The 26,390-nt window shown below is 48.5% G+C and overlaps 2 protein-coding genes across 2 annotated transcripts; both read right to left on the bottom strand.

The window, feature by feature from the left end:
- Positions 1-1,183: 1,183 nt before the first annotated feature.
- LOC140706432 (uncharacterized) lies at positions 1,184-19,693 on the bottom strand. The gene is made up of 12 exons (XM_078391737.1): positions 19,506-19,693; positions 19,234-19,371; positions 18,474-18,617; positions 17,168-17,311; positions 16,896-17,033; positions 15,569-15,712; positions 14,518-14,661; positions 14,246-14,383; positions 10,964-11,107; positions 5,866-6,009; positions 5,594-5,731; positions 1,184-1,664 (listed from the first exon to the last, which is right to left on the bottom strand). The coding sequence occupies exons 1-12, from the start codon at positions 19,519-19,521 to the stop codon at positions 1,396-1,398; spliced, it is 1,701 nt and encodes a 566-aa protein (XP_078247863.1). The 5' UTR covers positions 19,522-19,693; the 3' UTR covers positions 1,184-1,395.
- Positions 19,577-24,681, bottom strand: LOC144588626 (uncharacterized). The gene is made up of 7 exons (XM_078391736.1): positions 24,494-24,681; positions 24,222-24,359; positions 23,462-23,605; positions 22,156-22,299; positions 21,884-22,021; positions 20,557-20,700; positions 19,577-19,626 (listed from the first exon to the last, which is right to left on the bottom strand). The coding sequence occupies exons 1-7, from the start codon at positions 24,507-24,509 to the stop codon at positions 19,577-19,579; spliced, it is 774 nt and encodes a 257-aa protein (XP_078247862.1). The 5' UTR covers positions 24,510-24,681.
- Positions 24,682-26,390: the final 1,709 nt, after the last annotated feature.

Below are 26,390 nucleotides of genomic sequence, written 5' to 3'. Positions count from 1 at the left end.
TGGAGGATATTTGAGTCTTGTAGTATAATTTCTGATCCCCTGTAGTCACCAGTTCTGGTAATAGCCCTTGGAAATGCTTATTTTTGGGTTGTTGTTTTTTCAAAACAATTTTTGAAAAAAATTACTGGCAGCAGATAATTAAACCCGGATACTGATCCTGCGCATACCGTGGTAATAATGCATTCTTTTCAATCCCTCAAATTGATTCCTCCTGCTCTTTTCACGATCAATAAACGTGCAGATCAGAGGAACAAAGGTCCAGCTAATATGGTCCTCCTCCCCACTTCCTGGCAGGAAACAGACCCCCAAAATCTTTTGGGAGAAGGGCACCTTTGGCCACTATGGCATTACGACCGTTCTGCAGGTCTCGAGTCAACCCTCACCTTCAACAGGGAGCATGCACTTGCGGCTGCACCCACAGCTGCAGCAGCACTGTTCCCCCGGGCACTGGTCGTCGGTGGAGCAGAGGGTGACACACTTCCCGGAAGGATCCGAGCACTCCGGACACGTCCCGCTCTTGCCTGGAAGGGAAACCGGGAATGACCAAGGAGGCCTTTCCTGCAGTCCCAGCCTCCCAGAGGGTCAGCAGGCAGGGAGGAAAACGACAGAAGGCGCAGGGCCCTTCGGGGGCTTTCAGGGGTCAGAGAAGGGCTACCGTTATCCGGGGCCATGCACTGGAGGCCACAGCCGGAGAAGCAGCACTTCTGGCTCTCAGGGCAGTCCCGGTCATCACTGCAGGAACTATTGCAGGGCCCCTCTTTCTCCAGGACTTCCTTCTCGGGACAGACGCCGGGGTGATCTGAGGACAAAGAGAAGGGAGCCAAGAGTCGTCCTCATGTTACGGTGCTCAGTGGCCTGTGAAGAGCCCAGAGAAAAGCCACTCCATATGACTTTCCCGGGGACATCTTCAGCACCGGGGAGGCACGCAACTCGGGAGAAATGAGAGCCCACAGGGATGGAGGACCAGCGCTGATGGAAACCTTTCACCTCCGGCCACACCCAGATGCTCCCAAAGGCGAACCCCTCTTTGTTTGAGGGGCAACAGCAGGACCTGTGCCTCCATTAGAAAAACCAGACTCCGGACCCCCATCTTCTGTGTTTTCCCGAAGCGAAGGGCGGGGAATTTTCAGCTGAGTGGTCCGATTGCCCAATAATTCTTTGCAGCCACAACCCAGATATGGGGACAACTAAGGGCCAAACTATGTGACAAGATCTTCCATCCTACTAGCCTGCTAGCCCTGTGCTTCATGAAATTCCTATTAAGACCAATTTAAAGTAGCTTTTATGGACCTTTTCTGCAGCCTAGAGGTATTTACTCTTTACTCTGCTACCGCTTCAGACTTTTCCTTGCACGCCTTGATAGTGCTGTGTGTGTATAGACCCAAAAGGGCTCAGCTAACAAGCCCAATGAAGGCCTTTGCTGGAAACTTTGCCTGACGAATTCTTTGGCTTCCTTGTAGGTGAAACATCTCCCCCGATGGTTTCCCACCCGGAATCCTTCCTCCTATTATCAGGCTTACCTGGCTCAGCAGGGACGCAGGTAGTCATACAGCCACTGCTGCAACACTTCTCTCCCGACCTGCATTCTGTGTCGGTGGTGCAGTTGGCCAGGCAGTCGGTGGTCTGGCCAGGAGAGCTGGGCGCTGGGCAGGACCCGGGGTGAGCTGGGGGAGAGAAGGCACCGAGGGAAGAAAGGAGGGCAGAGTTAAGGGGATCTGTCTTCCTTCATTTGCTTATTTCTGCTGATGCCTTCTCGTCCTGGCACCAGAACACCATATTCCATACCCATTCGAAGAAGAAGGAAAGGAAAGGAAAGGAGAAAGAGAAAAAGAAACATGACTTTTCTCCCGACTTCTTCTACGTGTGACAAATTGAGACTTTGGCCATTTGTAGAGAAAGATCTTCATGCTCATGCAAGATATTGCAGTGAACCAGAAGTGAAAGGTGGTCAGGAGTGGCTCTGCAGCACCTCCCAGGATGAAGGGGTTGGGGAAAAGCTGGCAAATCAAGAGAATGGGGGTGGGGAAGGTGTGCAGTCTGCAAGAGGCACCCTCTGGAGACTTCAGCCAATGAAAAATGCTCCTGGACCAGGCCACACTGACATTCTCCAATCTATGGCCATCGATCTTCAAACCTGATGAGAACTGGACTCTCCCTTCCAATCTAAACAACTTTGCCCTTCAAAGAGGGCTTGCTCTCCTGCCCCATATCCTAAAGTCATGTACAGTAAGACAAAAGGTCACCAGAGTGAATCAGATTCAAGGGGATGGAAACAATGACAAAAACCATGAAAAGAAAAACTCTATACAGGAGGACCGACGTATTTATGGAATCAAAATCTCCAAGGCCAAATATCTGCTGTCTGAATATATTAAAAAATATTTTCCAGAAATAGAAGTTTCCAAGCTGTACTACTAGAACAGGCCACTAGATGGAACCAGAGACTACCTGTAGTGTTTCTATCTTGGTATATTCCAGCATCTGTCGGGGCAGGGAGCTGAGAACCAATTCCCTGGAGGATATTTGAGTCTTGTAGTATAATTTCTGATCCCCTGTAGTCACCAGTTCTGGTAATAGCCCTTGGAAATGCTTATTTTTGGGTTGTTGTTTTTTCAAAACAATTTTTGAAAAAAATTACTGGCAGCAGATAATTAAACCCGGATACTGATCCTGCGCATACCGTGGTAATAATGCATTCTTTTCAATCCCTCAAATTGATTCCTCCTGCTCTTTTCACGATCAATAAACGTGCAGATCAGAGGAACAAAGGTCCAGCTAATATGGTCCTCCTCCCCACTTCCTGGCAGGAAACAGACCCCCAAAATCTTTTGGGAGAAGGGCACCTTTGGCCACTATGGCATTACGACCGTTCTGCAGGTCTGAAGTCAACCCTCACCTTCAACAGGGAGCATGCACTTGCGGCTGCACCCACAGCTGCAGCAGCGCTCTTCCCCTGGGCACTGGTCGTCGGTGGAGCAGAGGGTGACACACTTCCCGGAAGGATCCGAGCACTCCGGACACGTCCCGCTCTTGCCTGGAAGGGAAACCGGGAATGACCAAGGAGGCCTTTCCTGCAGTCCCAGCCTCCCAGAGGGTCAGCAGGCAGGGAGGAAAACGACAGAAGGCGCAGGGCCCTTCGGGGGCTTTCAGGGGTCAGAGAAGGGCTACCGTTATCCGGGGCAATGCACTGGAGGCCACAGCCGGAGAAGCAGCACTTCTGGCTCTCAGGGCAGTCCCGGTCATCCGTGCAGGAACTATTGCAGGGCCCCTCTTTCTCCAGGACTTCCTTCTCGGGACAGACGCCGGGGTGATCTGAGGATAAAGAGAAGGGAGCCAAGAGTCGTCCTCATGTTACAGTGCTCAGTGTCCAGTGAAGAGCCCAGAGAAAAGCCACTCCATATGACTTTCCCGGGGACATCTTCAGCACCGGGGAGGCACGCAACTCGGGAGACATGAGAGCCCACAGGGATGGAGGACCAGCGCTGATGGAAACCTTTCACCTCCGGCCACACCCAGATGCTCCCAATGGGAACCCCTCTTTGTTCGAGGGGCAACAGCAGGACCTGTGCCTCCATTAGAAAAACCAGACTCCGGACCCCCATCTTCTGTGTTTTCCCAAAGCGAAGGGCGGGGAATTTTCAGCTGAGTGGTCCAATTGCCCAATAATTCTTTGCAGCCACAACCCAGATATGGGGAAAATCAAGGGCCAAACTGTGTGACCGGATCTTCCATCCTATTAGCCTCTAGCCCTGTGCCTGATTAAGTTCCAGTTAAGACAAATTTGAATTACCTTTTCTGGACCTTTTCCTTCAGCTTCTAGGTACTTACTCTTCATTCTGTTACCTCTTCAGTCTTTTCCTTACACACCTTGATTGTGCAGTGTGTATAGATCTGAAAGGGCTCTGCTAACTAGTCAAATGAATGCTTTTGCTGGTAACCTTGCTTTACACTTCCTTTGGCTTCCTTGTAGGCAAAAAGCCTCTCCCATCGGTTTCCCTCCCAGATCCCTCCCTCCCAGGATGGGCCTTACCTGGCTCAGCAGGGATGCAGGTGGTCATACAGCCACTGCTGCAACACTTCTCTTCTGACCCGCATTCCGTGTCCATCGTGCAGTTGGTCAGGCAGTCAGTGGTCTGGCCAGGAGAGCTGGGTGCTGGGCAGTACCCGGGGTGAGCTGGGGGAGAGACGGCACCGAGGGAAGAAAGAAGGGCAGAGTTAAGGGGAGCAGGCAGCTTGCATTCTCTTCCTTCTGCTGATGCCTTCCAATCCTGCCACAAGAACACCAGATGTCATATACTTTGGAAGAAAAAGAAAAGAAAAAAGGAAAGGAAAAGCGAAAAAGAAAATTCTGGGGACTCATATATATTTCATAGTCTCTGGTTCCCTCTTGAGTCCATTTCTGGTAATACTCCCTGGAAACACATACTTCTGGGTTGTTGGGTTGTGTTTTTTTTAACACTTTCTGGCAGCAGGTAACTAAACTGCTGGTACTGATCCTGTGGATACACTGCTCCTATTATATTCATTTCAAGCCCCAAATGGACTCCTCCTGTTCTTTTGGCGATCATTGTTTTAATTCCAAGATCATATCACCACAAAGCTTGGTCCTCCTCCCCAACTCCTGGCTGTAAAAATCCTCTGAAACACCTTTATGACAAGGGACTCTCGACCACTGGGGCAGCATGCTCCTTCTCTGGGTCGTGTGTCGTCCCTCCCCTTTGATGAGGAATGTGCACCTCCAGCTGCAACCACAGCTGCCACAGCGCTGTTCCTATGGGCACTGGGCATCCATGGGGCAGAATGTGGTGCGCTTCTCATAGGGCTCTTAGCACTCCAGACTCTCCAACCTCTGGGTCTCGATCTTCAAAGCTGATGAGAACTGAACTCTCCCTTCCAATCCAGGGACCTTTGCCCTTCAAAGAGGGCTTGATCTCCTGCCCCATATCCTAAATTCATGTAGGGTAAGGCAACGGTTTCCAGAGGGAATCAGATTCAAGGGCACAGAAACAATGAGAAAAACCATGGAAAGAAAAACTCTATACAGGAGGATCACCGTTTTCACTGGATCAGTATTTCTGTCATAAATATCTGCTGCATGAAAACATTAAAAAGAAAATGTGCCAGAAATACAAGTTTCCAAGTTGTATTACTAGAACAGGCCACTAGATGGAAACAGAGACTTTCTCTAGTGTTTCTACCCTTAGGAACCTTGAGAATCCCTGAGTGTTGTAGCATATATCCTGATCCCCTCTAGTTGCGAGTTCCGGTAATACCCCTTGGAAATTCTTATTTCTGGTTGTTTTATTTATTTATTGTTCAAAAATAAACATTTACTTGCTGCAGACAACTAAACCTGCATACCGATCTATAGGATACAGTGGTAATGCTGCATTCTTTTCAACCCCTCGAATTGATTCCTCCTGTTCTTTTGAAAATCACTAAGCGTGCAGCTCAGAGGAGCAAAGGTCCAGGTCACTTGGTCCTCCTCCACCCCTTCTGGGCAGGAAACAGACCCCTAAAATCTCTCGGGAAAGGGGCACCTTGGGCCCCTGTGGCACTATGGCCATTCTGCAGGTCTCGAGTCAACCCTCACCTTCGACGGGGAGCATGCACGTCCGGCTGCACCCACAGCTGCAGCAGCACTGTTCCCCCGGGCACTGGTCGTCGGTGGAGCAGAGGGTGACACACTTCCCGGAAGGCTCCGAGCACTCCGGACACGTCCCGCTCTTGCCTGGAAGGGAAACCAGGAATGACCAAAGAGGCCTTTCCTGCAGTCCCAGCCTCCCTGAGGGTCAGCAGGCAGGGAGGAAAACGACAGAAGGCGCAGGGCCCTTCGGGGGCTTTCAGGGGTCAGAGAAGGGCTACCGTTATCCGGGGCCATGCACTGGAGGCCACAGCCGGAGAAGCAGCACTTCTGGCTCTCAGGGCAGTCCCGGTCATCCGTGCAGGAACTATTGCAGGGCCCCTCTTTCTCCAGGACTTCCTTCTGGGGACAGACGCCGGGGTGATCTGAGGACAAAGAGAAGGGAGCCAAGGGTCATCCTGGCCTTGAGGTATTTTTTTTTAATTTACATTTTATTATTTTTATAACATACATACCTACAACAAACAACAACAGGAATACCTACAAAGCAATAACATGTAAAACTAAAAAGACATACACAAGTGACAAAACTAACATATAGGCGGGGAGGCGTTTCTCATACCACCTTATCTATTATGTAAATTCTGACTACAGAGATAATATATTCATGTGCATCTGCACATGTTATATTCCACATTGCTGTTACATATATATAATTATCTAATATCCTAAATTTATAATAATTTTTTGAATTCTCTCATCTGCATTTCCATCCATCTGTCTCTTATCATTTACATTTCTCATGTATCACATTCTCATGTTCTCTTTAAATTTTCTTATCCAGCATAAAATCCACCCAGGCCTATTCATTCCTTGATAATCTCCATTCTTATATACAGTAAACTATGTATCTAATATTTTCAGCATAGTCATTCTTATAGTTCTTGTATGCTTGTATGCATATACATGCCTTAAGACCAACATCCAACATTATTATTCATCATCATTTCTAAGATCTAATTAAATGTCTAATAAAAAAGATCTATAAACCACATACACTTATCTAATCTTAAATTTCATATTTGGCCAAATTTGCTTATAGTATTTTCAGCATAGTCATTCTTATAGTTCTTGTATGCTTTTATGCATATACATGCCTTAAAACCAACATCCAACATTATTATTCATCATCATTTCTAAAATCTATAAACCACATACACTTATCTAATCTTAAATTTCATATTTGGCCAGATTTGCTTATAGTATATTGATCATCTTGCTTTATCTATTAATTATATCTATCTTAAAACATTTGACTTCTATTATTTATTCAGCAAGTACCTTCCCCCTTTCTAGTTTCTATTTGTCAGCTCCAGTGTCATCCAGCCGGAATTGGCCTCATAATCACATATATTTAATATTTCCCTATGCATGCCACCACCAAACAAAGTATTTCCCAGTTTTAAAATGCCATCTGTAGAATTTTTTAAAAGCAATTTCTATGTGGTTGATTGATTTGATCCCAATATAGTCAGTGTTTAGATTTTGGAGCGAGATAGCATGTGACCTCTGATTGTAAATACTTGCCCTGAGCTTTGCCCATCATCCTGGCCTTGAGGTATTCAGTGGCCTGTGAAAAGCCCAGAGAAAAGCCACTGCAGATGAATTTCCCGTGGACCTCTCCAGCACTGGGCAGGCACCCAACTCTGGAGACCTGGAAGTGGATTCATGGCAACTGGACTTTGTTTTATCTTAGGTTGAAACATTTCGCTACTCATCAAAGTTGCTTCATCAGATGAGCAGCGAAACATCTCAACTGGGCAATGAAAAAAGTCTAATTGCCATGACTCAGCTTCCAGAAAGCCACACGTGGATGACTGAGAGTCATCACAGAGAGAACTCAGGAGATATCAGTGACCGAAGGGATGGAGGACATGCGCCCATGGCAACAGTTCCCCCATGGCCACACCTAGATGCTCCATCTGGGAAACCCCCTGTTTTTGAGGTGGGAAATCAGGGTTAAGAACTCTTTTTTTAAAAAAGGCCCTGGTACACCCCTCTTCTCTCTTCTCTGAAAGGCCAGGGTGGGGAACCTCTTTCCGCTCAGGGGCCCAATTGTGCACAAAGGCTGTGGGGCCACAAGCTGGGTTTGGGGGCAACCAAGGGCAAAGCTTTGGGGCCAGACCTTCCATTCTACTAGCCGGATTGGCTTGTGCCACATGAAGTTCCAATTAAGACCAATTTCAATTAGCTTTTATGGACATTTTCTTGTAGCTTCTAGGTATTTACTCTGTACTCTGTTGTTTCTTCAGAATTTTCCTTTCACACCTTGCTTGTGTTGTACATGTATATCTGAGATGTCTCAGCTATCTTGTCAAACAAAAGCATTTTCTTGAAACCTAGCCTTACTCATTCTTTGGTCTACTTCTAGTGGAAATGTCTCAGCTTTGTTTCCCTTCCAGATCCCTCTGTAGTGAACAGTCCTTCCCTCACCTGTCTGTCACTGCAGAACATTGAAGAAGGAGCCAATGAGTGAACAGAAGGCGGAGCCAAGGGGAGAGGGAGCTGGATATAAAGACTAGTGGATCGAGTTTGAGAGAGAATCTGGGAGAGAGAGAGACTGTGTGTAACTTGAAAGTGCCTGGAAAGTGAGTTAGAGATCTGTAAGAACGGTGATTGGAACAGAGAGTTAAAAGAGTTTTGAAATTGTATCTCATTAAATTCAAATATAAGTGACTGACAGCCTGTGATTGGTCTAATGAATATTAATCATCTAATAAGTTCCCTGATCAAATAAAAAACTTAAGTTTTAGCAGCATACTTGTCTCTATAAGTAATTGATATTAAAGCATTAATATCTGGTAGCAGCAAACAAGAAAGGGGAGCGAGAACCTCATGAAGGTCTGGGGGGGATAGAGACTTCAGAGGATATAGCCACAAATTGGTGACCAGCGGCCGGATCAAATGTAATCCATTGGCGCCTAAAAATAGAAAGGTTCCCAGAGCAGAAAAATATATTTTAGTCAGAGGATCTAAAATGGACGGAGTGGGTAACTTCCTAGAGTTTTTCAGGGAGAAAAGCTTAGTGGGGAGGCTCCTAAGCTGAGATCATGGGGGGCTAAGATAGGGATAGGCCTTTGCGTAAGGTTACCTCAAGCAAGGAAAGGACCAGTGGGCTGGCTTGTTCTGAGCTCAAAGGAGATAGTTCTGAGGGGACAAAGCGGAGGCTAAGGTCAGAGAAGCTGAGGTGACTCAAATCAGCAAAAGCTGGAAAGAGTTAAAGCTGATTTTTCTATTTATTTCGGTGGCTAGAGGCAGGGAGAAACTTCGTCTCATGCTAAAGGCCTGACTGGGAGCCAGAGAGTCAAACAGAGTATCTTAACAATCGATGGGAAAGGAACTTTATTGCACACAAAGTGTACCTTTTAAATCTGAGGCCTGTAAATTGAAGCAGAAGCCCAAATAAATAAACATGCCTTCCACACGGGGAAAAAGGCGGCAGAGGTGCCTCCTGAGGTTGCAGATGCTTCAGATCAAGAGGGGGAAGGAACTCTGGGAGGAATTACCTCAGAGAGACAAATGGAGACTTCAAGGGGGGAAGCCTCTATAGAATTCCAAAAATGGAAATTAGAGAAAGAGCAAGAAAGGGAACTCAAGCTAAGACAACTAGAAATTCAGGCCCAGGCTGAGGAAAGATAGCAGGAAATAGAGAAGGAAATAGAGAAGGAAAAGAGGTTGGAGCTGACAGTTCAGGCCAACAACAACAACAACAACAACAACAACAACAACAACAACAACAACAACAACAACAACAACAACAACAACAACAACAACAACAACAACAACAACAACAATAATATTGGCCAGCCTAATTCAGGAGAAAGACATTTGTCCAAAGCAGACTTTAAAAGATTCCCAATATTTAGAAAGGGCGATGATCCCGAATTGTTCATTATTCGGTTTGAGCATGCATGTGAAGATTTTGAAGTGAGGGGATCAGAATATGGTTGTAATGAGCTCCCAGATAAGTGGCAAGTTAGCGGATATATACGCCCAGATGCCATTGGATTTAGTGAGAGATTTCGAAGAATTTAAAAAGTTGGTATTCTCATGGTTTGGTATCAATGCTAAATATTTGAGGTGGAGGTTCAGGGCACTGACAAAAAACCCCTGAAGAATCCTACTCTCATTTGGGAGCAAACTTGATCAAATATCTTGACAAATGGCTTCAGCAGGAAGGAGTTGAAACTGTACAAGATATTAAGAACATCATGGGGTTAGAGCAGTTCTATTCACTTCCACCTGGAGACTTGAGGTACCTAGTGAGAGATTAAATGCCCAAATACGTTCAGGAAGCTGGAGGGGTCGCAGATTTTATTTCACATATTCAAAACCCAAATTTTTCTAAGGCAAAAGTGGGAAGAAAAACCTGGGATGATAGTAAAAAAGATCCTAATGGTTACTTCAAGAATCATCAGGCAAGTGGTGGCCATTTTGTAGGCAAGCCCACAGAACTGAGCCAGCATAAAAACAAGAACTGGGAAGGGAAGGAAGATAAAACCCTTAGTTCAGAACAGAGAAACTTCAAATCTTATTTTGGATGCAGAGAGAAAGGCCATTTCACTTCACAATGTGTTAAAGTGAAAGAAGGGGGTCGAAAAGCAAATTTAATCAAGTCTAAGTCAGTGTACTGCTTGCAGCAAAACAAAGTTACCTCAGAGAAGTGCAAAACAGTAACTCCTGATACAAATACAGCCAGGGCAGAGAGTCAGGAACAGCTGCCTGAAGTAGAGATCCTCCATTTCTATTTGATTGAAACCAACCAGGAGCTTTTAAAAAGTTCTGGGGACAGCATTTAAATAAATAAGACAAAATTTATAGTGCTGAAAGACTCTTGCTCTCAAGTTACTTTGTGCCATCCAGACATAATCCCCCCAGAGTACATATTGAAAGGTAGCTAAGGTACCTATAAGATATCAAGAGTGGAAAGGATTATGGAGAATAAGCATAGCTGATCGATTGCCTGCACCCTGTTTAATTGGAATCGATCTCACTGAGCATGGCAAAAGTGTTTTAGTGCAGACTCGCTCCCAGCAGAAAGAAGAAGAGGAAGCAAAGGATAAAGGCGAAATTGATACAGAGCTGATGGGAGGAGAAGATTCTACAGCTGAATTAATACCGTTTAAGATTCCCCTAGAAAACACATTTAAAAGGGTTGTGCTTGTGTTGTATGTATATATCTGAAAGATCTCAGCTAGCTTGTCAAACAAAGGCTTTTGCTGGAAACTTCATCTTACACTTTCTTTGGCTTCCTTGTAGGCAAAAAGTCTGCCCCACCATTTTCCCACCTGGATCCCTCCCTCCAAGGATCGGGGTTACCTGGCTCAGCAGGGATGCAGGTGGTCAGGCAGCCACTGCTGCAACACTTCTCTCCCGAAACGCATTCCATGTCGGTGGTGCAGTTGGCCAGGCAGTTGGTGGTCTTGCCAGGAGAGCTGGGTGCTGGGCAGTACCCAGGGTGAGCTGGGCAAGAGAAGGCACCGAGGGAAGAAAGAAGGGCAGAGTTAAGGGGAGCAGGCAGCCTGCATTCTTTTACTTTTGTTGATACCTTCCACTCCTGCCACCAGAACACCAGTTTTCATATATTTTGAATAAAAAGAAAAAGAAAAGGAAAAGAGAAAGAGAAAATTCTGGGAAGTCATATATCTTACATTGTCTCAGATTCCCTCGTGAGACAATTTCTGGTAATAATCCCTGGAAACACGTACTTCTGGGTTGTTGGGTTTTGTTTTTTAAGTTTCTGGCAGCAGGTAACTAAACCGCTGGTAGTGATCCTGTGGACACAGTGCTCCTATTATCTTCCTTTCCACCCCTCGAATGGACTCCTCCTCTTCTTTTGGTAATCACTGATTGTTCAAATTGCAGGATCATATCACCACAAAGCCTGGTCCTCCTCCCCAACTCCCGGCTGTAAAAATTTACCCAAACACCCTTTGGACAAGGGGACTCTTGGCCACTGGGTTAGCGTGCTCCTTTTATGGGTCTTGTGTCATCCCTCAGCTTTGACAAGGAGTGTGCACTTCTGGCTGCAACCACAGCTGCAGCAGCGCTGTTCCTCTGGGCACTGGCCTTCCATGGAGCAGAACGTGGTGCACTTCTCATAGGGCTCTTAGCACTCCAGACTCTCCAACCTCTGGGTCTCGATCTTCAAACCTGATGAGAACTGATCTCTCCCTTCCAATCTAGGAACCTTTGCCGTTCCTAGGAAGCTGGGCTGAGGGCGAAGGCCAGGTCTGTTTGCATGGATGCCTTGCTGAGTTTTTTTTTCCCCTGGGCTTTCTTTTTGTCTCCTGACCACATGGCCTGGGGGTGGGTCCTAGGGGTGGGACTTCCTGCTTTAAAAGAGCATGTCCCAGGACCTAGGACCCTTTTCCCTAGGAAGCTGGGCTGAGGGCGAAGGCCAGGTCTGTTTGCATGGATGCCTTGCTGAGTTTTTTTCCCTGGGCTTTCTTTTTGTCTCCTGACCACATGGCCTGGGGGTGGGGCCTAGGGGTGGGACTTCCTGCTTTAAAAGAGCGTGTCCCAGGACCTAGGACCCTTTTCCCTAGGAAGCTGGGCTGAGGGCGAAGGCCAGGTCTGTTTGCATGGATGCCTTGCTGAGTTTTTTTTCCTGTGCTTTCTTTTTGTCTCCTGACCACATGGCCTAGGGTGGGGCCTAGGGGTGGGACTTCCTGTTTTAAAAGAGCATGTCCCAGGACCTAGGACCCTTTTCCCTAAGAAGCTGGGCTGAGGGCGAAGGCCAGGTCTGTTTGCATGGATGTCTTGCTGAGTTTTTTTTCCTGGGCTTTCTTTTTGTCTCCTGACCACATGGCCTGGGAGTGGGGCCTAGGGGTGGGACTTCCTGCTTTAAAAGAACGTGTCCCAGGACCTAGGACCCTTTTCCCTAGGAAGCTGGGCTGAGGGCGAAGGCCAGGTCTGTTTGCATGGATGCCTTGCTGAGTTTTTTTTTTCCTGGGCTTTCTTTTTGTCTCCTGACCACATGGCCTGGGGGTGGGGCCTAGGGGTGGGACTTCCTGCTTTAAAAGAGCGTGTCCCAGGACCGCACACCTAACGGTGCGCGAAATTCTCAAATTTTGTATCTGGCCTCAATATGGTAAATAGGAAGCCAATTAGATTTGCATAAGCCTGGGAGTCTGGAACGTTTTAAGGATCAGATTGTACTTTTGCACTATTAAAGAGCAGGCCAGGTAGGTGGGGCTCGTCAGCCATGGAAGGCAGCCCATCTAGGAGAAGGAAAACTCCAATTTCAAACCTCCACTGCCTTGTGGCTATATCCACTCATGGAGAAGGCTTCAGGAGTTAACCTCGAGGCAAAATCCGGAGCTGGAGTCCCGAAGGCAGCATGTGTCGTTCTGCCAACTCCTGCGACGTTGCTGGAACCAGTTGTATTGGCTCTTGCCTTTCCATTGGATCATTTCAGCAATGTGGAGAGGGGGGATCTGCTGCTTGGGTAACAGCCTATCCTCCACATTACCTTACCCGGGCTTCATGTTCTGGAGAGGACACTCCTCGATTCAGAGCATGTAACCATAGTCTCTTGAGACTGAAGGATGCCTATGCCGTTCAAAGAGGGCTTGCTCTCCTGCCCCATATCCTAAAGTCATGTAGGGTAAGGCAATGGTTTCCAGAGGGAATCAGATTCAAGGGGATGGAAACAATGATAAGAAACATGGAAAGAAAACTCTATACAGGAGGACCACTATATTCACGGGATCAGCATCTCCGTGGTCAAATATCTCCTGCTTGAAAACATTAAAAACAATATGTGCCAGAAATACAATTTTCTGAGTTGTACTACTAGAACAGGCCACTAGATGGAACCAGGCACTATCTATAGTAATTTCTATCATGGTAATTTCTTGCGTAGGGATGTGGTGGTGCTGTGGGCTAAACCACAGAAGCCTGTGCTGCAGGGTCAGAAGACCAGCAGTCGTAAGATTGAATCTACGCAACGGAGTGAGCTCCCATCACTTTGTCCCAGCTCCTCGCCAACCTAGCAGTTCGAAAGCATGTAAATGTGAGTAGCTAAATAGGTACCACCTCAGTAGGAAGGTAAAAACAGCGTTCCCTAGTCACGCTGGCCACGTGACAATGGAAACTGTCTTCGGAGAAGCGCTGGCTCTACGGCTTGAAAACGGCATGAGCACTGCCCCCTAAAGTCGGACACGACTGGACTGAAAATGTCAAGGGGAACCTTTACCTTTACCTTTACTGATTTCTGGCATCTGTAGGGGCAGGGAGCTTGGAACCAATTTTCCTTAGGAACCCTGAGTGTGGTAGCATAGTAGCCCTTGGAAATTCTTATTTCTAGTTGTTTTATTTTTTCAAAAATAAACATTTATTGGCAGCAGACAACTAAACCTGCATACTGATCCTGTGCATACAATGGTATTAATGCATTCTTTTCACCCTCTCAAATGGATACCTCTTGTTCTTTTGCTAATCATTAAGAGTGCAGATCACAGGAGCAAAGGTCCAGGTCAATTGGTCCTCCTCCACCCCTTCCTGGCAGGAAACAGACCCCTAAAATCTCTCGGGAAAGGGGCACCTTCGGCCCCTGTGGCATTACGGCCGTTCTGCAGGTCTCGAGTCAACCCTCACCTTCGACGGGGAGCATGCACTTGTGGCTGCACCCACAGCTGCAGCAGCGCTCTTCCCCCGGGCACTGGTCGTCGGTGGAGCAGAGCGTGACACACTTCTCGGAAGGATGCGAGCACTCCGGACACATCCGGTTCTTGCCTGGAAGGGAAACCGGGAATGACCAAGGAGGCCTTTCCTGCAGTCCCAGCCTCCCAGAGGGTCAGCAGACAGGGAGGAAAACGACAGAAGGCGCAGGGCCCTTCAGGGGATTGCAGGGGTCAGAGAAGGGCTACCGTTATCCGGGGCCATGCACTGGAGGCCACAGCCGGAGAAGCAGCACTTCTGGCTCTCAGGGCAGTCCCGGTCATCACTGCAGGAACTGTTGCAGGGCCCCTCTTTTTCCAGGACTTCCTTCTGGGGACAGACACCGGGGTGATCTGAGGACAAAGAGAAGGGAGCCAAGAGTCATCCTGGCCTTGAGGTATTCAGTGGCCTGTGAAAAGCCCAGAGAAAAGTCGCTCCATATGACTTCCCTGTGGACCTCTCCAGCACTGGGCAGGCACCCAACTCTGGAGACCTGGAAGTGGATTCATGGCAACTGGACTTTGTTTTATCTTAGGTTGAAACATTTTGCTACTCATCAAAGTCGCTTCATCAGATGAGCAGCGAAACATCTCAACTGGGCAATGGAAAAAGTCTAATTGCCATGACTCAGCTTCCAGAAAGCCACACGTGGATGACTGAGAGTCATCACAGAGAGAACTGAGGAGATATCAATGACCGAAGGGATGGAGGACAAGCGCCCATGGCAACAGTTCCCCCATGGCCACACCCAGATGCTCCATCTGGGAAACCCCCTGTTTTTGAGGTGGGAAATCAGGATGAAGAACTCTTAAAAAAAAAAAGACCCTGGTACACCCCTCTTCTCTCTTCTCCCAAAGGGCCGGGTGGGGAACCTCCTTCCGCCCAGGGGCCCAACTGTGCACAAAGGCTGCGGGACCACAAGCCCGGTTTGGGGACAACTAAGGGCAAAGCGTTGGTACCAGACCTTCCATCCTACTAGCCGGATTGCCTGGTGCCTCATGAAGCTCCAATTAATACAAATTTCAATTCGCTTTTATGGACTTTTTCTTGTAGCTTCTACGCATTGTTGCTTCTTTGGAGTTTTCCTTTTACGCCTTGCTTGTGTTGTATGTACATATCGGAAAGGTCTGAGCTAGCTTGTCAAAGAAAGGCATTTGCTGGAAACCTCGCTTTATACTTTCTTTGGCTTCCTTGTAGGCAAAAAGTCTCTCCCACCCCCTGGTTTCCCACCTGGATCCCCCCTCCCAGGATGGGCCTTACCTGGCTCAGCAGGGACACAGGTGGTCTGACAGCCATTGCTGCAACACTTCTCTCCCGACCCGCATTCCGTGTCGGTGGTACAGTTGGCCAGGCAGTCGGTGGTCTTGCCAGGAGAGCTGGGTGCTGGGCAGGACCCGGGGTGAGCTGGGGGAGAGAAGGCACCGAGGGAAGAAAGAAGGGCAGAGTCAAGGGGAGCAGACAGCCTGCATTTTCTAACTTTTAGTGATGCCTTCCAGTCCTGCCAGCAGAACCACCAGATTTCATATATATTGGAAGAAAAAGAAAAGGAAAAAGAGAAAGAGAAAAAGAAAAAGAAATGTGACTTCTCCCCCGAATTCTTCTACATGTGACAACTTGAAATTGGGCCGGTTGTAGAGAAAGAGCTTCATGCTGGCAGCAAGACATTGCCACGAACTAGAAAAGTTTGGGGAAGAGCTGGCAAATAAAAAGAATGAGGAGGAGGAGGTGTGCAGCCTGCAACAGGCAACCTCCGGAGTCTGCAAAAAAACTGAAGACCCTCCTGAACCAAGTTACACTGAGATTCTCCAATCTATGAGCCTCGATCTTCAAACCTGATGAGAACTGGATTCACCCTTCCAATCTAAACAACTTTGCCCTTCAAGGAGCGCTTGCTCTCCTGCCCCCTATCCTAAAGTCATGTACGGTAAGGCAACGGTCTGCAGAGGGAATCAGATTGAAGGAGACGGAAACAATGACAAAAACCATGGAAAGAAAAACTCTATAACGGAGGACCGCCATATTCATGGTAGATTATCTCCGTGGTCAAATATCTGCTGACTGAAAACATTAAAAACAAAATCTGCCAGAAATACAAGTTTCCAAGTGCTACTACTAGAACAGGCCACTAGATGGAATCAGAGACTATTTATAGTGTTTCTATCATGGTAATTCCCGGCATCTGTAGGGGCAGGAAGCTTGGAACTAATTCCTCTGAGGATCCCTGAAGATCACTGTGTGTTGCAGCATAACTTCTGATCCCCTCTAGTTGCTAGTTCTGATAATCCCCCTTAGAAATTCTTATTTCTGGGTTGTTTTGTTTGTTTCAAAAATAAACATTTACTGGCAGCAGACAACTAAACCTGCATACTGATCTCCAGTATACAGTGGTACTAATTCATTCTTTTCACCCCCTCAAATGGATGCCTCCTGTTCTTTTGACGATCACTAAGCGTGCAGCTCAGAGGAGCAAAGGTCCAGGTCACTTGGTCCCCCTCCACCCTTCCTGGCAGGAAACAGACCCCTAAAATCTCTTGGGAAAGGGGCACCTTCGGCCCCTGTGGCACTACGGCCATTCTGCAGGTCTCACCTTCGACGGGGAGCATGCACTTGCGGCTGCACCCACAGCTGCAGCAGCGCTCTTCCCCCGGGCACTGGTCGTCGGTGGAGCAGAGGGTGACACACTTCCCGGACGGCTCCGAGCACTCCGGACAGGTCCCGCTCTTGCCTGGAAGGAAAACCGGGAATGACCAAAGGGGCCTTTCCTGCAGTCCCAGCCTCCCAGAGGGTCAGCAGACAGGGAGGAAAATGACAGAAGGCGCAGGGCCCTTCAGGGGATTGCAGGGGTCAGAGAAGGGCTACCGTTATCCGGGGCCATGCACTGGAGGCCACAGCCGGAGAAGCAGCACTTCTGGCTCTCAGGGCAGTTCCGGTCATCCGTGCAGGAACTATTGCAGGGCCCCTCTTTTTCCAGGACTTCCTTCTGGGGACAGACGCCGGGGTGATCTGAGGACCAAGAGAACAGAGCCAAGGGTCATCCTGGCCTTGAGGTATTCAGTGGCCTGTGAAAAGCCCAGAGAAAAGCCACTCCATATGACTTTCCCGGGGACATTTTCAGCACCGAGGAGCCACGCAACTCGGGAGACATGAGAGCCCACAGGGACGGAGGACCAGCGCTGATGGCAACATTTCATGTGCAGCTACAACCAGATGCCCCAATTGGGAACAACACTACAGTGGGGTCTTGACTTAAGAACGGCTCGAGTTAAGAACATTTTGACTTAAGAACCACTCTCATAGGAAAATACTGATTTGACTTACATACTTAGATTTGAGATAAGAACTGAAAAAAAACCACGTGGGAGGCAGGGAAAGTGCAAAATTTGAACACTGTTGGCCAGTGAAAAGGGTGCCTGTCTGCTTCCTCACTCCTCCCAGCGTTTAGAGAGTGGATTGGGAGACAGTCTTCGGACTGCCTGGTACTGCCTGGACTGTATTTTCCCTGCCTTCCCTGAACCTTTCTTGACCTAAGAAAAAAAGAAACAAAATATCCCCCTCTAGTGGTCGAAGTCAGAATAGCAGCTTCCCATTAGTTTCTATGGACGGAAAAGAGCAGATACGGATCAAATGGTTTTCAATGCATTCCTATGGGAAATGCAGATTTGACCTGAGAACTTTTTGACTTGAGAACCGCCTTCCAATACGGATTAAGTTCTCAAGTCAAGACCCCACTGTATGTTTGAGAGGCAACAGCAAGATCCATGGCTCCATTAGGAAAACCAGACTCCAGAAACCTGTCTACTGTCTTTTCCGAAAGCCAAAGGTTGGGAATTTTCAGCCGAACAGAAAATTGCACAAAACCTCTTTGCAACCACAACCCAGATATGGGGACAGCCAAGGGCCAAACTGTGTGACCAGATCTTCCGTCCTACCATTAAGACCAATTTAAATTAGCTTTTTTGGACCTTTTCTTGCAACTTCTACGTATTTACTATTTACTCGCATCTTCAGACTTCTCCTTACACACCTTGCTTGTGTTGTATGTATATATCTGAAAGATCTCAGCTAGCTTGCCAAACAAAGGCTTTTGCTGGAAACCTCATCTTAGGCAAAAAGTCTCTCCCACCAGTTTCCCACCTGGATCCCTCCCTCCCAGGATGGGCCTTACCTGGCTCAGCAGGGACGCAGGTGGTCAGGCAGCCACTGCTGCAACACTTCTCTCCCGACCCGCATTCCGTGTCGGTGGTGCAGTTGGCCAGGCAGTCGGTGGTCTTGCCAGGAGAGCTGGGCACTGGGCAGTACCCGGGGTGAGCTGGGGGAGAGAAGGCACCGAGGGAAGAAAGAAGGGCAGAGTTAAGGGGAGCAGGCAGCCTGCATTCTCTAACTTTTATTGACGCCTTCTGGTCCTGGCACCAGAACACCAGATTTCAAATATTTTGGAAGAAAAAGAAAAGGAAAAAGAAAAGGAAAACAGAAAGAGAAAATTCTGGGAACTCATATATATTTCATAGTCTCTGATTCCCTCTTGAGACCATTTCTGGTAATATCCCCTGGAAAAGAATACTTCTGGGTTGTTGGGTTTTGTTTTTTTAAACACTTTCTGGCAGCATTTATTTGTTTGTTTGTTTATTTGTTTGATTTATATCCCGCCCATCTGGTAGAATCTACCACTCTGGGCGTCTAAACCGCTGGTACTGATCCTGTGGATACAATGCTCCTATTATATTCCTTTCCACCCCCCTCAAATGGACTCCTCCTCTTCTTTTGGCAATCACTGATTGTTCAAATTCCAAGATCATATCACTACAAAGCTTTGTCCTCCTCCCCAACTGCTGGCTGTAAGAATACTCTGAAACACCCTTTGGAAAGGGGGACTCTCGGCTACTGGGGCAGCGTGCTTCTTTTCTGGGTCTTGTGTCGTCCCTCACCTTCGACGGGGAGCATGCACTTGTGGCTGCACCCACAGCTGCAGCAGCGCTCTTCCCCCGGGCACTGGTCGTCGGTGGAGCAGAGGGTGACACACTTCCCGGAAGGCTCCGAGCACTCCGGACACGTCCGGCTCTTGCCTGGAAGGAAAACCGGGAATGACCAAGGAGGCCTTTCCTGCAGTCCCAGCCTCCCAGAGGGTCAGCAGGCAGGGAGGAAAACGACAGAAGGCGCAGGGCCCTTCGGGGGATTGCAGGGGTCAGAGAAGGGCTACCGTTATCCGGGGCCATGCACTGGAGGCCACAGCCGGAGAAGCAGCACTTCTGGCTCTCAGGGCAGTCCCGGTCATCCGTGCAGGAACTGTTGCAGGGCCCCTCTTTCTCCAGGACTTCCTTCTGGGGACAGACGCCGGGGTGATCTGAGGACAAAGAGAAGGGAGCCAAGGGTCATCCTGGCCTTGAGGTATTCAGTGGCCTGTGAAGAGCCCAGAGAAAAGTCGCTCCATATGACTTCCCTGTGGACCTCTCCAGCACTGGGCAGGCACCCAGCTCTGGAGACCTGGAAGTGGATTCATGGCAACTGGACTTTGTTTTATCTTAGGTTGAAACATTTTGCTACTCATCAAAGTCGCTTCATCAGATGAGCAGCGAAACATCTCAACTGGGCAATGGAAAAAGTCTAATTGCCATGACTCAGCTTCCAGAAAGCCACACGTGGATGACTGAGAGTCATCACAGAGAGAACTGAGGAGATATCAATGACCGAAGGGATGGAGGACAAGCGCCCATGGCAACAGTTCCCCCATGGCCACACCCAGATGCTCCATCTGGGAAACCCCCTGTTTTTGAGGTGGGAAATCAGGATGAAGAACTCTTAAAAAAAAAAAGACCCTGGTACACCCCTCTTCTCTCTTCTCCCAAAGGGCCGGGTGGGGAACCTCCTTCCGCCCAGGGGCCCAACTGTGCACAAAGGCTGCGGGACCACAAGCCCGGTTTGGGGACAACTAAGGGCAAAGCGTTGGTACCAGACCTTCCATCCTACTAGCCGGATTGCCTGGTGCCTCATGAAGCTCCAATTAATACAAATTTCAATTCGCTTTTATGGACTTTTTCTTGTAGCTTCTACGCATTGTTGCTTCTTTGGAGTTTTCCTTTTACGCCTTGCTTGTGTTGTATGTACATATCGGAAAGGTCTGAGCTAGCTTGTCAAAGAAAGGCATTTGCTGGAAACCTCGCTTTATACTTTCTTTGGCTTCCTTGTAGGCAAAAAGTCTCTCCCACCCCCTGGTTTCCCACCTGGATCCCCCCTCCCAGGATGGGCCTTACCTGGCTCAGCAGGGACGCAGGTGGTCTGACAGCCATTGCTGCAACACTTCTCTCCCGACCCGCATTCCGTGTCGGTGGTACAGTTGGCCAGGCAGTCGGTGGTCTTGCCAGGAGAGCTGGGTGCTGGGCAGGACCCGGGGTGAGCTGGGGGAGAGAAGGCACCGAGGGAAGAAAGAAGGGCAGAGTCAAGGGGAGCAGACAGCCTGCATTTTCTAACTTTTAGTGATGCCTTCCAGTCCTGCCAGCAGAACCACCAGATTTCATATATATTGGAAGAAAAAGAAAAGGAAAAAGAGAAAGAGAAAAAGAAAAAGAAATGTGACTTCTCCCCCGAATTCTTCTACATGTGACAACTTGAAATTGGGCCGGTTGTAGAGAAAGAGCTTCATGCTGGCAGCAAGACATTGCCACGAACTAGAAAAGTTTGGGGAAGAGCTGGCAAATAAAAAGAATGAGGAGGAGGAGGTGTGCAGCCTGCAACAGGCAACCTCCGGAGTCTGCAAAAAAACTGAAGACCCTCCTGAACCAAGTTACACTGAGATTCTCCAATCTATGAGCCTCGATCTTCAAACCTGATGAGAACTGGATTCACCCTTCCAATCTAAACAACTTTGCCCTTCAAGGAGCGCTTGCTCTCCTGCCCCCTATCCTAAAGTCATGTACGGTAAGGCAACGGTCTGCAGAGGGAATCAGATTGAAGGAGACGGAAACAATGACAAAAACCATGGAAAGAAAAACTCTATAACGGAGGACCGCCATATTCATGGTAGATTATCTCCGTGGTCAAATATCTGCTGACTGAAAACATTAAAAACAAAATCTGCCAGAAATACAAGTTTCCAAGTGCTACTACTAGAACAGGCCACTAGATGGAATCAGAGACTATTTATAGTGTTTCTATCATGGTAATTCCCGGCATCTGTAGGGGCAGGAAGCTTGGAACTAATTCCTCTGAGGATCCCTGAAGATCACTGTGTGTTGCAGCATAACTTCTGATCCCCTCTAGTTGCTAGTTCTGATAATCCCCCTTAGAAATTCTTATTTCTGGGTTGTTTTGTTTGTTTCAAAAATAAACATTTACTGGCAGCAGACAACTAAACCTGCATACTGATCTCCAGTATACAGTGGTACTAATTCATTCTTTTCACCCCCTCAAATGGATGCCTCCTGTTCTTTTGACGATCACTAAGCGTGCAGCTCAGAGGAGCAAAGGTCCAGGTCACTTGGTCCCCCTCCACCCTTCCTGGCAGGAAACAGACCCCTAAAATCTCTTGGGAAAGGGGCACCTTCGGCCCCTGTGGCACTACGGCCATTCTGCAGGTCTCACCTTCGACGGGGAGCATGCACTTGCGGCTGCACCCACAGCTGCAGCAGCGCTCTTCCCCCGGGCACTGGTCGTCGGTGGAGCAGAGGGTGACACACTTCCCGGACGGCTCCGAGCACTCCGGACAGGTCCCGCTCTTGCCTGGAAGGAAAACCGGGAATGACCAAAGGGGCCTTTCCTGCAGTCCCAGCCTCCCAGAGGGTCAGCAGACAGGGAGGAAAATGACAGAAGGCGCAGGGCCCTTCAGGGGATTGCAGGGGTCAGAGAAGGGCTACCGTTATCCGGGGCCATGCACTGGAGGCCACAGCCGGAGAAGCAGCACTTCTGGCTCTCAGGGCAGTTCCGGTCATCCGTGCAGGAACTATTGCAGGGCCCCTCTTTTTCCAGGACTTCCTTCTGGGGACAGACGCCGGGGTGATCTGAGGACCAAGAGAACAGAGCCAAGGGTCATCCTGGCCTTGAGGTATTCAGTGGCCTGTGAAAAGCCCAGAGAAAAGCCACTCCATATGACTTTCCCGGGGACATTTTCAGCACCGAGGAGCCACGCAACTCGGGAGACATGAGAGCCCACAGGGACGGAGGACCAGCGCTGATGGCAACATTTCATGTGCAGCTACAACCAGATGCCCCAATTGGGAACAACACTACAGTGGGGTCTTGACTTAAGAACGGCTCGAGTTAAGAACATTTTGACTTAAGAACCACTCTCATAGGAAAATACTGATTTGACTTACATACTTAGATTTGAGATAAGAACTGAAAAAAAACCACGTGGGAGGCAGGGAAAGTGCAAAATTTGAACACTGTTGGCCAGTGAAAAGGGTGCCTGTCTGCTTCCTCACTCCTCCCAGCGTTTAGAGAGTGGATTGGGAGACAGTCTTCGGACTGCCTGGTACTGCCTGGACTGTATTTTCCCTGCCTTCCCTGAACCTTTCTTGACCTAAGAAAAAAAGAAACAAAATATCCCCCTCTAGTGGTCGAAGTCAGAATAGCAGCTTCCCATTAGTTTCTATGGACGGAAAAGAGCAGATACGGATCAAATGGTTTTCAATGCATTCCTATGGGAAATGCAGATTTGACCTGAGAACTTTTTGACTTGAGAACCGCCTTCCAATACGGATTAAGTTCTCAAGTCAAGACCCCACTGTATGTTTGAGAGGCAACAGCAAGATCCATGGCTCCATTAGGAAAACCAGACTCCAGAAACCTGTCTACTGTCTTTTCCGAAAGCCAAAGGTTGGGAATTTTCAGCCGAACAGAAAATTGCACAAAACCTCTTTGCAACCACAACCCAGATATGGGGACAGCCAAGGGCCAAACTGTGTGACCAGATCTTCCGTCCTACCATTAAGACCAATTTAAATTAGCTTTTTTGGACCTTTTCTTGCAACTTCTACGTATTTACTATTTACTCGCATCTTCAGACTTCTCCTTACACACCTTGCTTGTGTTGTATGTATATATCTGAAAGATCTCAGCTAGCTTGCCAAACAAAGGCTTTTGCTGGAAACCTCATCTTAGGCAAAAAGTCTCTCCCACCAGTTTCCCACCTGGATCCCTCCCTCCCAGGATGGGCCTTACCTGGCTCAGCAGGGACGCAGGTGGTCAGGCAGCCACTGCTGCAACACTTCTCTCCCGACCCGCATTCCGTGTCGGTGGTGCAGTTGGCCAGGCAGTCGGTGGTCTTGCCAGGAGAGCTGGGCACTGGGCAGTACCCGGGGTGAGCTGGGGGAGAGAAGGCACCGAGGGAAGAAAGAAGGGCAGAGTTAAGGGGAGCAGGCAGCCTGCATTCTCTAACTTTTATTGACGCCTTCTGGTCCTGGCACCAGAACACCAGATTTCAAATATTTTGGAAGAAAAAGAAAAGGAAAAAGAAAAGGAAAACAGAAAGAGAAAATTCTGGGAACTCATATATATTTCATAGTCTCTGATTCCCTCTTGAGACCATTTCTGGTAATATCCCCTGGAAAAGAATACTTCTGGGTTGTTGGGTTTTGTTTTTTTAAACACTTTCTGGCAGCATTTATTTGTTTGTTTGTTTATTTGTTTGATTTATATCCCGCCCATCTGGTAGAATCTACCACTCTGGGCGTCTGAACCGCTGGTACTGATCCTGTGGATACAATGCTCCTATTATATTCCTTTCCACCCCCCTCAAATGGACTCCTCCTCTTCTTTTGGCAATCACTGATTGTTCAAATTCCAAGATCATATCACTACAAAGCTTTGTCCTCCTCCCCAACTGCTGGCTGTAAGAATACTCTGAAACACCCTTTGGAAAGGGGGACTCTCGGCTACTGGGGCAGCGTGCTTCTTTTCTGGGTCTTGTGTCGTCCCTCACCTTCGACGGGGAGCATGCACTTGTGGCTGCACCCACAGCTGCAGCAGCGCTCTTCCCCCGGGCACTGGTCGTCGGTGGAGCAGAGGGTGACACACTTCCCGGAAGGCTCCGAGCACTCCGGACACGTCCGGCTCTTGCCTGGAAGGAAAACCGGGAATGACCAAGGAGGCCTTTCCTGCAGTCCCAGCCTCCCAGAGGGTCAGCAGGCAGGGAGGAAAACGACAGAAGGCGCAGGGCCCTTCGGGGGATTGCAGGGGTCAGAGAAGGGCTACCGTTATCCGGGGCCATGCACTGGAGGCCACAGCCGGAGAAGCAGCACTTCTGGCTCTCAGGGCAGTCCCGGTCATCCGTGCAGGAACTGTTGCAGGGCCCCTCTTTCTCCAGGACTTCCTTCTGGGGACAGACGCCGGGGTGATCTGAGGACAAAGAGAAGGGAGCCAAGGGTCATCCTGGCCTTGAGGTATTCAGTGGCCTGTGAAGAGCCCAGAGAAAAGTCGCTCCATATGACTTCCCTGTGGACCTCTCCAGCACTGGGCAGGCACCCAGCTCTGGAGACCTGGAAGTGGATTCATGGCAACTGGACTTTGTTTTATCTTAGGTTGAAACATTTTGCTACTCATCAAAGTCGCTTCATCAGATGAGCAGCGAAACATCTCAACTGGGCAATGGAAAAAGTCTAATTGCCATGACTCAGCTTCCAGAAAGCCACACGTGGATGACTGAGAGTCATCACAGAGAGAACTGAGGAGATATCAATGACCGAAGGGATGGAGGACAAGCGCCCATGGCAACAGTTCCCCCATGGCCACACCCAGATGCTCCATCTGGGAAACCCCCTGTTTTTGAGGTGGGAAATCAGGATGAAGAACTCTTAAAAAAAAAAAGACCCTGGTACACCCCTCTTCTCTCTTCTCCCAAAGGGCCGGGTGGGGAACCTCCTTCCGCCCAGGGGCCCAACTGTGCACAAAGGCTGCGGGACCACAAGCCCGGTTTGGGGACAACTAAGGGCAAAGCGTTGGTACCAGACCTTCCATCCTACTAGCCGGATTGCCTGGTGCCTCATGAAGCTCCAATTAATACAAATTTCAATTCGCTTTTATGGACTTTTTCTTGTAGCTTCTACGCATTGTTGCTTCTTTGGAGTTTTCCTTTTACGCCTTGCTTGTGTTGTATGTACATATCGGAAAGGTCTGAGCTAGCTTGTCAAAGAAAGGCATTTGCTGGAAACCTCGCTTTATACTTTCTTTGGCTTCCTTGTAGGCAAAAAGTCTCTCCCACCCCCTGGTTTCCCACCTGGATCCCCCCTCCCAGGATGGGCCTTACCTGGCTCAGCAGGGACGCAGGTGGTCTGACAGCCATTGCTGCAACACTTCTCTCCCGACCCGCATTCCGTGTCGGTGGTACAGTTGGCCAGGCAGTCGGTGGTCTTGCCAGGAGAGCTGGGTGCTGGGCAGGACCCGGGGTGAGCTGGGGGAGAGAAGGCACCGAGGGAAGAAAGAAGGGCAGAGTCAAGGGGAGCAGACAGCCTGCATTTTCTAACTTTTAGTGATGCCTTCCAGTCCTGCCAGCAGAACCACCAGATTTCATATATATTGGAAGAAAAAGAAAAGGAAAAAGAGAAAGAGAAAAAGAAAAAGAAATGTGACTTCTCCCCCGAATTCTTCTACATGTGACAACTTGAAATTGGGCCGGTTGTAGAGAAAGAGCTTCATGCTGGCAGCAAGACATTGCCACGAACTAGAAAAGTTTGGGGAAGAGCTGGCAAATAAAAAGAATGAGGAGGAGGAGGTGTGCAGCCTGCAACAGGCAACCTCCGGAGTCTGCAAAAAAACTGAAGACCCTCCTGAACCAAGTTACACTGAGATTCTCCAATCTATGAGCCTCGATCTTCAAACCTGATGAGAACTGGATTCACCCTTCCAATCTAAACAACTTTGCCCTTCAAGGAGCGCTTGCTCTCCTGCCCCCTATCCTAAAGTCATGTACGGTAAGGCAACGGTCTGCAGAGGGAATCAGATTGAAGGAGACGGAAACAATGACAAAAACCATGGAAAGAAAAACTCTATAACGGAGGACCGCCATATTCATGGTAGATTATCTCCGTGGTCAAATATCTGCTGACTGAAAACATTAAAAACAAAATCTGCCAGAAATACAAGTTTCCAAGTG

Source organism: Pogona vitticeps, chromosome 4 (assembly GCF_051106095.1).
Source record: "Pogona vitticeps strain Pit_001003342236 chromosome 4, PviZW2.1, whole genome shotgun sequence".
In the NCBI taxonomy this organism is placed as follows: Eukaryota; Metazoa; Chordata; class Lepidosauria; order Squamata; family Agamidae; genus Pogona; species Pogona vitticeps.
The sequence above is the reverse complement of the archived record's forward strand: the minus strand, read 5'-3'. Positions and strand labels throughout refer to the sequence as shown.